Here is a 14,082-nt window from a genome sequence, read left to right as displayed (position 1 = left end):
CAAAAAAATAGCCAGACATGGTGGCGGGTGCCTGTAATCCCAGCTACTCAGGAGGCTGAGGCAGGAGAATTGCTTGAACCCAGGAGGTGGAGGTTTCAGTGAGCCAAGATCATGTCACTGCACTCCAGCCTGGGTGATAGAGCAAGACTCTGTCTCAAAAAAAAAAAAAAAAGAAATTTTTGTGTATTAGTTTATTACAGTGAAAATCTTTTTACATAGAAGTGGTAAAAATAGGCCTAACATTTCCATCAGCTTCATTATTTTGCCTGAATTTTGAAAACTGTCTATGTTTTTAAGTTATTTATGCCATTAATCTGTCCTGGACTTTTGTTTTTATTAAAGGTAAGACCAGGCCTTCTTGAAAGGGTGGGAATCCTCCATACCTATTTTCTTTCTCTTCCTGCCTTTACACTAGACCATACTTGTTTACAAACTTAGAATCCCTGTAATTCAAAAAAAATTTAAAAAGATAATGTGGAAAAGTATCAGGTCACACAAATGATAGTGTTTATAACTGAACAAATGGTAGATTTTATGGTTCTGCTTGGGAAGGTACTACTTTGCGGTCATTCTTCATCAGAGGGGATTTCATTAGGCTTCAGTACTTCTCTCTTGGCCTCATGGTTGGGAATTAAGGAAAGACATTTATTTGCTGTGGTAAATCGCCTTCCTGAGGTCAACTATGCTAAATACGTGAAACAGCACAAACGAAACTATTGATGACCAATGGCACTTATCATGGCTGCCTTACCCTTACTGGAGTAGGAAAGGGAATGTTTTTGGAGAATGAAACATAAAAGCCCCAGAAGGAAAAGATCCAAAACATGAAAACATTTCTCTTTCCCACTAATTTCAGAAAATTCTTAATCGGAGATCTAGAGTCTTCCTTTTCCTTGCCAGACTGTCAATTCATTAACCAGGTTGAAGTTGCAAAGGCTACAGTCAGTGAGAGGATATCTCCTCAAAGCTGTTCTAGATAATAGTTATCACTAATTATGCTGTAGGCTTCTTAGCACTGCTGTTGGGTCTCTCTCCTAGAGCTATTTAAGGGTCCATTCAGCCACACAACACATGCTTTCAACTGCAGAGGCTCCACCTCAGCCCACAGACCTAACCTCCTCTGGGCTGGGGATGGCCAGGTGGGGCTGGCTCAGGCAAAGGTCCAGGCTTGGCTTCAAGCATAAGGATCAAAGTGAATATAGCATCCTGAAGCAACCACCTTCTGCAGCCGTTGTGCAAGGGCCTCACCCAGCTGAGCCCTTTGCTTTGCCAAGCCCTGCGCCCGAGGCTGGCCCCTGGGGCCCAGGCTGTGTACCTCTGCTCCTTTGGCAGCGCTAACTGCGGGGCCAGGAACTGATGGGAGCTCGCTCAGTTCTGTTATGTTGGTAGCATGAGGCCTAGGAGCAGCCTCCACACTGAAATAGAAGCAAAATGGGAATTAAATGTTTGATCTAGTTAGGGGAGAGGTGGGAAAAATTACCACCCCACTAAGTGTGTGTGACTCCTCCATTTTCCAGTGGGATTTCTGTTTTTTTCCCCACATTGACTAATGTCTGCTTAGACTGTTGGTGTTTTTCAACATGAATCTCCAAAGAGTGAGTGGGATCTGAGAGGCCCAAAATGCTTTGTGGGGTGGAGAATGAATAAATTAATTAAGTTCCAAATCCCCAAGAAGCTGCCCTACAATCAAGCTCAGTGGCTACTCTTTCTCTTCTTTGTTTTCTTCCATTTACTTTTACTTTTTTATTAATAATTTACACCATTTAGAAATCTAGAAAATATTCTGCAGTAAGAGGCAATTTACATTTATACTGAAGTTTAAGTAGGTTTGCATCACACAGACTTTAAGAAAAGACATTAAGAATTCTTGCCTGTGCAGAGTAGAATGATGGCCAGAGTCCTCAGTAAGTGCACAAAAAATCATCTCACTAGTGAAATGTCACAATGGAATTTTTCCACTTGTTTCATATGTTCCTTTTATTATTGAACAGAATACCAAACCCCACCAAATTACCAAAAAGAATAAGAAAAAGTCATTTCTCAAAGAAGATCAGAACAAAGCTCAGCAAAAGGATGATCTGCTGTTTTCTATTGAAGAGGAGATGAAGAAGAATTTACATTCTGGAATAAGGAAATTGGAAGATTATTTGACCTCATGTGCAAGTAATTCAGTGAAATTTGGAGTTGAAATGTTAGGATTAATTGCCTGCTTTAAAGCATGGAAAGAACATTGCCGAGGTGAAGGTATGGGACTCCACACTCTATGGATAAAGAGTAGTGATGAAAATATTAATGATGTTAACATATTTACTGAATGCATGGTTGTGCTTAAACTTTGTATAATCCATTGTCTGATTTTATTCGCAACATGACCCTTTAAGATAGTTATTATTAAATTTTGCAGACAAGAAAGTGGAATTGCAGAGATTAGACAGAGGGTTCCAACAGGGAAAAGATGGCACATTCATAAAGAAATGAGGAGAGTATAAAGAAAAAACTCTTTCCAAAAGTGTGGAGAGAATTAAGGGGATCAGCAAAGCAAGGTGAGGCTCAGCAACAGGGCCTATCAGAGAAGGAAAGCTGTCAGCACCAGGCAGATGTGAAGTTGCTGTTGGGAGGTGATTCTCCATTGGTTTTTCCATATTTCTGCCCACCTAGCCAGCAGAGGCATTGACAGGTTCACTTCCAGACTATCTTTTTAAGTATGTTTGTATAGTGAACAGGCTTGGAAGGAAGAAATTGTGTTTCTCTCTAGGGCAAAGGCCAAGTTTGTTTACTGTCCAGTTAATAAAGATCACATTTCCCTCCAGGGCAAAGAAGCAGGTTTTGCCTGAGACCCACTATAAAATATTTTGGTTTTCTAAGTGCAGATTTCCTTAGCTGTGACATCAACCTACTTTGTGTGTGGTTTCTACCTGGGCTGTATATCTCCCCCATGGAGCACAAGGGGAACTGACATATACATGATGGTTATATTGTTAACTGGGCCATGAAAATAAAGCCTTTTGTTTCTAACCCAGGAGTCTCATGTCTTTTGCCAGCAACCATGAGACTATGAAAGACTAAATTTCTAGCTTGTAAATAGAATAAAATCTCAGCCCTTTCCTAGTTCTTGACAAGAGCAGGTGAGTGAACGGTTACCAGAATTCCTTGAGAGCCATAGCTGTGGGGGAATAGATGCCCAATAGCACCTGCAGTCCTAGGTAACGGTACACAACCATTTCCACACTGTGGGCTGGCAGAGAGGGCACTGGATTGGAATGGGCCCTGCCTGCCTAGCATTCTAAGTGCTCCCTCAAATTTCTGTGGCTCCCTGTGCTCTCCTGTATCAATGTCTCCAACTGGCAGTAGAGAATGATTTTGGCAAAATATGTAGCAGAAATGATGTGTGCATACTATTTTCAGGTATTACGTCTTCATATGGCTTGTAATGTGTGCTTTTATTACTTAGTTTCCTGAATATTGACTTGTGGAAGAGCCAACTAAGGGAAAGAATCAGAAAAAACTGAGTAGAGATATGTGATTTTTTTTTTCTTTTTTTTGGGATGGAGTCTCACTGTCACCCAGGCTGGAGTGCAGTGGAGCGATCTCAGCTCACTGCAACCTCCACCTCCCGGATTCAAGCTTCAGGTGATTCTCCTGTCTTAGCCTCCCGAGTAGCTGGGATTACAGGCGCCTGCCACCATGCCTGGACTGGCTAATTTTTGTATTTTTAGTAGAGATGGGGTTTTGCCATGTTGGCCAGGCTGGTCTTGAACTCCTGACCTCAGGTGATCTGTCCGCCAGGGCGTCCCAAAGTGCTAGGATTACAGGTGTGAGCCACTGTGCCCAGCCTGAGATATGTGATTTTGATGCTAGACAAAGCTGACAATTCGTTGTTGTGGTTGATCACCCTGTCTTGAGTATGTCTTACTCAGATCCTTTTCATGTGTGGCCACGTGACTCTGTAGTCACGCTCATGTCTCTATTCTACTTCCCAGCAAAGCCAGTACCTCAGTGGGCTGTCAGAGACCATGCTCATTTTCATCTCTAAGCTTTAGCATATGTGTTTTTACTTATCCCTGATGCCATATCAGATAGGAATTGCCATTAGCTATTAACAGAGATAGGAATTAACAATGGCTTAAAAAAGATAGTTTATTTCTCTTTCATGCAAAAGAAGTCCAGAGATAGGCAGTTCAGTGTCACTGGGAACTTAGGCTCCGCTATCATCATATTATACCGTTCTTAGTGCATGAGTTGTATTCTTAAAGTTATGTCATGAATGCAGTTGGTGGCTGATGCTACAGCCATGATAACTGCATTCCAAAACAAAGTAGGAAGAAGAAAAAAGGGCAAATGTGTACATTCATGCTGTATTTCTTCTATGGAAGGAGGCTTAATCCCAGAAATTCCACCAATTTTTGCTTACTTTTCAATGGCCAAACTTAGTAACAAAACCGCACCAAACCACAGAGAGATTAGAAAATGTGAACTTTGAATTGGACCTATTGCAGTATCCATTAGTATGGGGATTTATAAGAAAGCATTGGGTGAGAATGGATGTTGAGGAGGTAATATCAGTTTCTGCTACAGATGTTTTTCTGCTTGTCTCCATTGGCCTAAATTCTGTGTGTCCTTCAAGGCTACCCTCTTGTGGAGTCCTCCCAACTTCTCCTGCTCACATAACACTGCTTCTATCACTCCATTTGGACCCTGAATTGTAAATCACTTAGATATTTTACTGATCTGTTTCAACACCAATCCCTTGTTCTCCAATTAGATTGAAGGTTCCTCGATGTAAGAACTCTGTCTTAAATTTCATTTGTACTTCCTTAAAGCGTACAATGGTGGTCTGCATAAGCAGTTGCTCAGTAATATTTGTCAAGAAAGAGGATATTTCTTAACAAAGAGGAAAGAGGATAAAGACTTTATATGACTTTATATGGAATGGTTAGTAGTGGGATAGAGATAAAGAGGCTGTAAGTGAACAGGAGGTAATAGAAGGGCTTAGGAGAGTCTGGATAGAATGGTTGGGATGCAGTGAGGTTGTATCTTAGCCCTCAATAATTGAAGGGTTCCGCTGATGGTTTCATAAATACAAGTACTGTATGTGGTCAAGAGTAGGCCTTGATAAATGTTGCTCATGTTTTGGTCAGGCATCTAAAATCATAGGACTTTTTCCTGTGAACAAGAGTAGAAGACACACAAATAATATGTGGGTTATTGTGTTATTTTTCTCTGGAAATGTGTACAGAGCTCAGTTTAAATGGTTCATGTTTCTGCTATAAATCACAAAGTTTGTTTCTTTTCTTTTTTGCCTATACTTACCCAGCTATGTCTAAGTTACTTAAGATGATAATTAAATGTGTGTAGATGGAGTTTTAATTTAATTTAATCATGAATTTTAGTTTTTAATGCTCTAAAATCTCCTTTAAAGTCAAGTAAAATAGTGAGGTTTAATCAAATGAGGTTAATTGATTAACTCAATGATTGTCATGAGTGATCAAGCAGTTATTTTTGATGTTCTTTATAACAATTTTATTGTTTCTTTAACAAGGCAAAATTTCAAAAGATTTAAGTATAGCTGTTCAAATGATGAAAAGGATTCATTCACTCCTGGAGAGATACCCAGAAATTTTGGAAGCAGAACATCATCAATATATAGCTAAATGCCTTAAATATTTAGGCTTTAATGATCTGGCAAACTCTTTGGATCCAACTCTGGTAAGAGAACTAGAATTTCTTATACTTTAAATTTTTACTCAATTTTAATATGGAAGAATAACTAATAGGTCTAATGAAGTATCTCACATATAGAGTTATCAATTGACTATGTTTACTCTGATTCTAGTTTATAAAATAATAGATTTGAGATTACTTATTAATAACCTAGCTGCCAAACTTTGAAGTAAATTAAAATTAGAAAATTTGTACAGATGCTTCCTGAAAACAGAAATTAAATACTAGATGATATCCAGATGCCACTTTAAACCCTCTTGGTAACAGGAATGAATCCTATACTTAATTCTAGCACAATCTAAAAACTGTAATGTAGTGAGATTGAAGAATGATCTTTAATAAGGTTTCAGGTTCCAATTCCAGGATGAACTTTTTTTAACGTTAATGTCTGCTATTTTACTTTTCCCAAGAATAACATTTTAGGCAGGAAAACTCTTCTTACTTAAATATTACACTATTTAAAAGCATAGTAGGCCAGGCATGGTAGCTCACGCCTGTAATCTCAGCACTTTGGAAGGTCAAGGTGAGCAGATCACTTGAGCCCAGTAGTTCAAGACCAGCCTGGGTAACATGGCAACACTCTGTCTCTACAACACACACACACACACACACACACACACACACACACACACACACAATATTAGCCACAGTTGATAGCATGTGCCTGTAGTCCCAGCTACTCAGCCAGGGGATGGGATACGGAGTGCTGGGGCTGAGGTAGGAAGATCACTTGCACTCAGCACTTCAAGGCTGCAGTGAGCTATGATGGCGTCACTGCACTCCAGCCTGGGTGACAGAGCGAGATCGTGTCTCAAAAAAAAAAAAAAAAAAAAGCGTAGTAAAAATGCCTTGTGCATAGAATGTGCTCAGCGGATATTTAATAAATGTTTATTCAATTTTGAAGTTTAAGTTGATTTCAAATAATATATTAAAATAACAGATAGGAGATGACAAAAATAAGAAGAAATATTCGATTGACATTGGACCAGCTCGGTTTCAACTGCAATACATGGGCCATTACTTGATACGAGATGAAAGAAAAGGTCGGGATCCCAGGGTCCAGGATTTTATTCCCAACGCATGGCAGGTAATGACAACAAACATTGTACTTTTCTAATCAGTGTGACTTCAGAACTTTTCATTACTGTGTCTCTACATGTTAAATTTTGCATAAACTTCTTAATCTTGTTTAATGTCTTTCCTCTACTGTGCCTGGAGAATGTAACTAGAGTATGAGAAATCATTCACTTCTTCCCCTTCTTGGCCTTTTTATTTTCACCATCAATGGAAGTTATACTGATACCTGTTTGTATGTGAAGGCATGCTAATGTGGCATTACTAGTTCTTACAGCTCAGTTTTGGAAACCTCTTTCTGTACTTACTCAATGACAATTGGAAAAAGTGTTTTCTAATGGAAAAATATGTTTTACTCAGTCTCACTTTCTATTTTGCAGAAATGAAACCCTCTCTCTAGGCCAAAATGTAGAACAAAATCTCTTTTCTGAGGGAATGGCATGAGTAATCCAGGCATTTTCCTGAATCCTTCGAGTGTTCACCAGACCTAATCTTCAGGGGTTCGGGGAGTTCCCCCAAAGGTAGCATAATACAGGCACAGGAGACAGAAGGTACAAAGGATACTATCTGTGTTTTGGTTAACATGCTGTTCACTTTCTTGACACGAATGGTGCTTTGTACCTTGCAGCGGGAACTCCTGGATGTGGTAGATAAGAATGAGTCAGCAGTGATTGTTGCCCCAACGTCCTCAGGCAAGACCTATGCTTCCTACTACTGCATGGAGAAAGTGCTGAGGGAGAGCGATGTCGGGGTGGTCGTGTACGTTGCACCCGCAAAGGTAGTGCTTGAATGACTTTCATTTTTGCTTTTGTTCCTGAACATCCCCTTTAAAAAGAATACACACAGTCACATGCTAGATCTAATTCACTTTGTTATTTTATTTTTGAGACAGAGTCTTGCTCTGTCACCCAGGCTGGAGTGCAGTGGCACAATCTCGGCTCACTGCAACCTCCACTTCCCATGTTCAAGTGATTCTCCCACCTCAGACTCCTGAGTAGCTGGGATTATAGGCGCGTGCTGCCATGCTGGGCTAATTTTTGAATTTTTAGTAGAGACAGGGTTTCACCATGTTGGCCAGGCTGGTCTCGATCACCTCAGGTGATCCACCCACCTTGGTCTCCTGAAGTGTTGGGATTACAGGCGTGAGCCACCATGCCCAGCCAAGAAACTATTTTTGATATTTTCATTTCATCTCATATATTAATATTTTCATTTATAGTTACTGCAATTATACTTATTTTTAGAAAATATTTCACTATCATGAATATAAAAATGATGACTATGTAGTATTTTTAAGGATTAATTTTTAAAAAATTTATATTTTAAGTTATTTCCCTTTCTTTCTTTCTCTCTCCCCTTCCTTTTTTATTTTCCCTCCCTCCCTTGGAGTGGTATGCTATGATTATAATTATGAAGATTTATGTTTTGCTTTTAATTAATATTGTTTCAATTAAAAAACACAGCCAGGTATATATGACTTCCATTTCCAGCAATATGGCCGTATAGGTCAACACAAAAATCTCTTTGTGTAAAATACCTGAAATGCTGGATAAGAGAAACCAAACATCTTTTTATATAATTATAGTTAAGCTCAAAACAATAGAAGGGGAATCCTAGGGGCTGAAAATTTTAAGAGAAGGCCACAGGGGCTCTTTGCCTCTTTTAGGCAGCAAGTTGCAGGGGCTTAAATAAGAAAGGATCCTGAGAAACATAGGCAGAGAGAGCACTAGGAGGATCCCAGGCAGAGCAATGGTGGTTTACCTGGAATCATGAACCAGACATTCAATAGAAAGTCATTCATTTGCCCATTGTCACCATATACACGATATGTAATATCTGTCTATCTATCTATCTATCTATCTATCTATCTATCTATCTATCTATCATCTATCTCTCGTGTGTGTGTGTCTGTGTGTGGTATCAAATAATTTCATTACCATCTGTATTTTTCCCTACTTCTTTATTTCATTTTCATTGAAGTGTGTGTGTGTGTATATGTGTGTGTGTGTGTGTGTGTGTGTGTGTGTGTGTGTGTGTGTGTGTGTGTGTAAAATCAAGGAGGATCCAAGAGAATACTCAGTGGTATCAAATAATTTCATTACCTTCTGTATTTTTCCCTACTTCTTTATTTCATTTTCATTGAAGTATGTGTGTGTGTGTGTGTGTGTGTGTGTGTGTGTGTGTGTGTGTAGGGATTCTATTGTCCTCAAGGTTTTATATGTCTGTTCTCTACTAAGTGACTAATGGTTTTTTTTTTCTTGTCAATCAGTCCCTTGTTGGTCAAGTGGCTGCAACAGTTGCGAATCGTTTTACTAAAACGTTGCCTGCTGGCAGAACTCTATGTGGTGCTTTTACAAGAGATTATCGTCACAATGCACTAAACTGTCAGGTATGACATATTAATTAATGAGTTTATTATGAAATTATAGAGCAGTACTTATATAACTGTTTTGCTGGGAATCTGCAAAACACAAGCCCTCATAGAAATCATTTCATCGAATTCACAAAGAAAATGAAATTGCTCTAAGGAAAATTTAAGGTTGTTCTACTCTAAAAAGTAAGAACTAGGCTCACCATCTCTAAGGATACTCACATTGTGAACTGAAATTTCAAATAGAAAGTTATGATATTTCATTATAACTTAGAAAGGGAGTCAAGTAGATTTGACAAACCCAATGCATTACTAAATGACTATCCAACCTTGTCTTTCCATTCAAAATTGCTAGGTCTTGTGAACAATATTTATACTTACATTATGATGTGAAATTTCAAATAGAAGATTGTGATATTTCATTATTACTTAGAAAGGGATTCAAGTAGATTTAACAAACCCAATGCATTACTAAATGACTACCCAACATTTTCTTTCCATTCAAAATTGCTAGTTCTTGTGAACGATATTTATGGATCCTCATAATAAAACCTTGTCTCAAAAAGATTGTGTGTTGATAGCGGACCCGTCGATAGGTAAATCATAGGTTAAGATAGATTGTCTCCCTTATTGAATTCACAAAGTAGACATTTAAGACTAAACAAAATGTAAAACAGTCATTACAGAGTAGAAGCTTTTTTTCATTTTCATTAATCCAAATGTTCATAAATGTAAAGATTTAAATGAAAAACGTCAAAGATGCAATGTTATCTTAATGAAACTGCTATCAGCAGCAGCATATTTTCTAGGTTCCTATTACTATGCCTGATATAAAATTAATGCTTCATAAAGTTAGCTACACTAATCATTCGTATTTGTAGGTACTTATTACAGTGCCGGAATGTTTTGAAATCCTGTTGCTTGCTCCTCATCGCCAAAAATGGGTGGAAAGGATCAGATATGTTATATTTGATGAGGTAGGTTTGGTGTTAGTTCTCTGGTTGATGTTCTAGTCTGCATACACACTATAATTTGTAATTTAAAGAATATGGGGCTTTTTCAATGATGGCAGTTAAGTTGTGCGTCAGCCAGGGTACCAATGGAAAACAGATTGCATATTCACATTAGTATAATTTTTAGAAAAGTGTTTTTACTAAGGGGCTGTTTACAAAGGTTTGTACAAGGGAAACCACAAGGTAAGTGCAGTAATCCAGAATAGTACAAGCCTTTCAACCCTGTAAGGCTGAAGGGAGGAGGAAGCATTATGAACCTTAACAGAAGAGAGATTCTATAGATATGTCTCTTTGAGAAGAACAGTGACCTTGGTGAAGAAATGCAGCTGGCCAAGGTTGACCTCTTAGGGAAAGAGAGCAAGAGAATAAAGACCTTGAACTCACTGTCTTCTCTCCTTCCCATTTCTTGCCTAGGCTTCCCACTGGCCAAACCCAATACAAGCTAGAGAGCTAAGGAGGCTGGGTGAGCCAATTCCCAAGGTTAGACTCATTGGCCAGAGAGCAAGGTGGTGAATGGTGTAGATCTGGAAGGACATAACTATGTTATTATCAAAATGAATGGAAAGAACTGTAAATAGAATTCAAGCTTTGTATTTTGTTGCTTCAAGGATTTTTCAACTTAAAGGAAAACTAGGTGACAAACCTATGTAGTGAATCTACTCCTTTTTTGTGTGAAGTTGAGAGTTGGCAGACATGCTGTCGTTCTGCTTTCTTTGTCCTGAAAGTAGTCTATTTCCTTTTATGCATCAGGCTGTATTGTGTGTTGCTGACTTTGAACATTCCCGTTTTAAGGGAAAACAAAACAAAACCCTTGATCTTCGTGATCTAGAACCTTGCATTGTGGTCTCGTTTCAAAATGCCTAAGCACAATAATGTTAAAACGTGGGTAATGAGGCCGGGCGTGGTGGCTCATGCCTGTAAACCCAGTACTTTGGGGGGCTGAGGCGGGTGGATCACCTGAGGTCAGGAGTTCGAGACCAGCCTGACCAACATGGTGAAACCCTGTCTCTACTAAAAATACAAAAATTATCCAGGCATGGTGGCGTGCTCCTGTAATCTCAGCTATTCGGGAGACTGAGGCAGGAAAATCACTTGAACCAGGGAGGCGGAGGTTGCAGTGAGCCAAGATCACACCACTGCACTTCAGCCTGGGCAACAATAGCGAAACTCCATCTCAAAACAAAAAACAAAATGTGGGTAACTTTGGTTTTCTGATTTATACATGCACAAAACTTGATTGTAAGAAGGCTTTAAAAATTGTTTATTCTAGAAAGTTCGGAGAAATTGCCTGCTGATACAAAATATAAGATTAGCATTTGGTAAAGTGGGTGATTATCTGACTAGATCAAAGTCAGAAGGGATATGAAAATATTCTTCTTTATGTATTTATTACTAGGCTTGGTTAGTAAGTCTTTCCAGCTGAGGCCCAATTGTCACGATGTGTTCTGTTTAATTAAGACCAAAATTTGGACCTTCTCTCTAAGTCTTAATTTGCATTATTTAACCAAAGAGAATTGATTCGTTCATTCAACAGATATTAATTGAGTACCTACTCTGTGCTAGACACTGTGCTTTCTCCCTGATATGCCAGTACTGACCTTGTGGTTTAGTGAAGGGGAGAGCAATTAAATAAGTAAATGTACCAATGAAAATATAAGTAAACATTGTGATACAAACTCTGAAGAAAAAAAAATCAGTCAGTTTTCACTAAGATAATAGCAAAATGGGAAGTAAGAACAACAACAACAACTTTGGAGCAGGTACTCAGGGAAGGTGTTTCTGAGACAATGACCTTCAGCTGGGCTTTGCAGGGATCGGCAGGAGTGGTCAGCTAAGAGGTGGATGAGGATTTTAAGTAGCAGGGTCGTATATGTGAAGGCTCTCAGGTGGAACACGTGTGTTCAAGGTATGAAAAGAAGGCCAGTATGTTGGGAGCAGAGTGCATGGCGGGGAAAGTGGCCTGAGATGGGGTTGGAAAGGTGGGAAGAAGCAAGATCATGCAGGAAGTTACACTTCCAGTTAAGCAGCTTGTAGTTTGCTGTAAATGCACTGGGAGGACAGTGTAGGGATTTAATTAGGTATGTAGCCTAATTTGATTTTTGTTTAATAATACCATTAGGGCTATGATGTGAAGAAAGTATAGAGAAAGAGTGGAAGCTAAGAGAAAAATCAGAAGGCTGTTGTAGAAAGCCAGGTGATGGTGGCTTCAATGACAACAAAAAATGGAGAGAAAAACATAGCTTCAAAATAGATTTTTGGAATTGGAATCTGTAGGAATTAATAATGGTTTAGATATGGAGATTGGAGAGAGTTAAGTGTCATGATGTCTATTGTCTGAATTTATCACCATTCACTTTATTTAGGTTAGGTCATTTATAGGAAACTGGAAAAGTATGCATGATGATTTTATGCTTCTATTTTTTATTTACCATTTTGACATCAACTTTTCAACTGATTTTTTTTTCTTTACTAGGTCCATTATCTTGGCAGAGAAGTCGGAGCAAAATTTTGGGAGCTCCTCCTTGTCATTATTCGATGTCCCTTTTTGGTTCTTTCAGCTACCATAAATAACCCAAATCTTCTCACCAAGTAGGTATAGGTAAAAAGAATGGTTGTTATATATTCAGTGGTTGAATTATATATTGTCTATATAGTCTGAAGTCTTTAAGGTTTTTTCTATAATAACTTTCAAATAAATTTATTACCCAATCTTTGAAACGTCACAGGTCTCTCTTTGTTGCCCAGGCTGGCCTTAAACTCCTGGGCTGAAGGAATCCTCCCACCTCAGCCTCCTGAGTAGCTGGGACCACAGGTGCACATTACCATGTCTGGCTTTCTAAAATTTTTTTGAAGATATATTTCCTGGAAGTTAGAGAAGGAAAACATCTCCAAAGAAAATCAAGGTCTCCCATAGCCAGATCTGAAATTGTGTAGGAAAATTTCTAAAAATTTTCAAATAAATATCATCTGAAGTAAGAGAGAGAATTGTATCCCCCTTTCTTTGTCCTTATCCAATAATTAAAGCTAAAATGGAAATAACTGGGACACAGTCATTGACCTTGCAGATGACAATCATAAGAACAACAAAGCATTATATGAACATCAAGTATTGTTTTGTTACCAGACTTGATTTTTCCTAGTAACAGCAACAATGATAGTAACAGCAACACTGGTAACAAACACATAGTGCTTTCTATGTGGCAGGTATATTAACTCATTCAAGCCATGCAACACCCTTATGAGAAAGATACTTTCATTATCTTCCATGTTATGATGGAGAAATGGAGGCATAGAGAAACTGAGGAATTTGCCCGAAGTCCACAGCTCTGAAGTAAACTCAGGTGGTTTAAATTGAGAGGGCATGCACTAAATTTTTAAACTTGTGAAATTTTTTTTGTTTAAAATATCCAAGTTCTTGATAAATACTTCTATATTTTATTTAAATTATATGCATGTTTATTCTGTAAGGTGGCTGCAATCAGTAAAACAGTACTGGAAACAGGCAGACAAGATTATGGAAGAGAAATTTATTTCTGAAAAACAGGCTGACAAATGTCTCAACTTTCTCCAAGACAATTCATATAAAAATCAATCATATGAAATTAGACTTGGTAAGCTTATTTTTTTTTATGTTTTACTATATAGTTTTATATTTTACTATAAAGCTTTTTATAGGGATTTTTGTATTTTACTACAAAGTTATCCATATTCTAATAATTATATGTCCATTAATTTGGATATTCTTGCTCTTCATATCTAGTGCTCTGTGGAGAGAGACACAATGATTTAGAGAAGCATATATGTTCAGTAAAACATGATGATGTTTATTTTGATCATTTTCATCCCTGTGCTGCGCTAACGACAGATATTGTAAGTATAAAAGCGTATTTGTCCTGTTAGTGG

The 14,082-nt window shown here is 38.2% G+C and overlaps 1 protein-coding gene across 9 annotated transcripts in view; it reads left to right on the top strand.

Moving 5' to 3' along the window:
- The window catches only part of DDX60L (DExD/H-box 60 like), a 142,645-nt gene that overhangs the window by 46,316 nt on the left and 82,247 nt on the right, over positions 1–14,082 (top strand). For all 9 annotated transcript variants that reach the window (XM_054554682.2, XM_054554678.2, XM_054554683.2 and 6 more), the window contains 9 exons: positions 1,992–2,244; positions 5,540–5,706; positions 6,662–6,808; positions 7,424–7,573; positions 9,065–9,184; positions 10,048–10,143; positions 12,653–12,768; positions 13,648–13,790; positions 13,940–14,049. In XM_054554682.2, coding sequence (XP_054410657.1) covers positions 1,992–2,244; positions 5,540–5,706; positions 6,662–6,808; positions 7,424–7,573; positions 9,065–9,184; positions 10,048–10,143; positions 12,653–12,768; positions 13,648–13,790; positions 13,940–14,049 — 1,302 coding nt within the window. The remainder of the gene's footprint in view (positions 1–1,991; positions 2,245–5,539; positions 5,707–6,661; positions 6,809–7,423; positions 7,574–9,064; positions 9,185–10,047; positions 10,144–12,652; positions 12,769–13,647; positions 13,791–13,939; positions 14,050–14,082) is intronic.

The sequence above is a fragment of the Pongo abelii genome, chromosome 3 (assembly GCF_028885655.2).
Source record: "Pongo abelii isolate AG06213 chromosome 3, NHGRI_mPonAbe1-v2.0_pri, whole genome shotgun sequence".
NCBI lineage: Eukaryota > Metazoa > Chordata > Mammalia > Primates > Hominidae > Pongo > Pongo abelii.
This window is presented reverse-complemented; position numbering and strand designations above follow the sequence as displayed.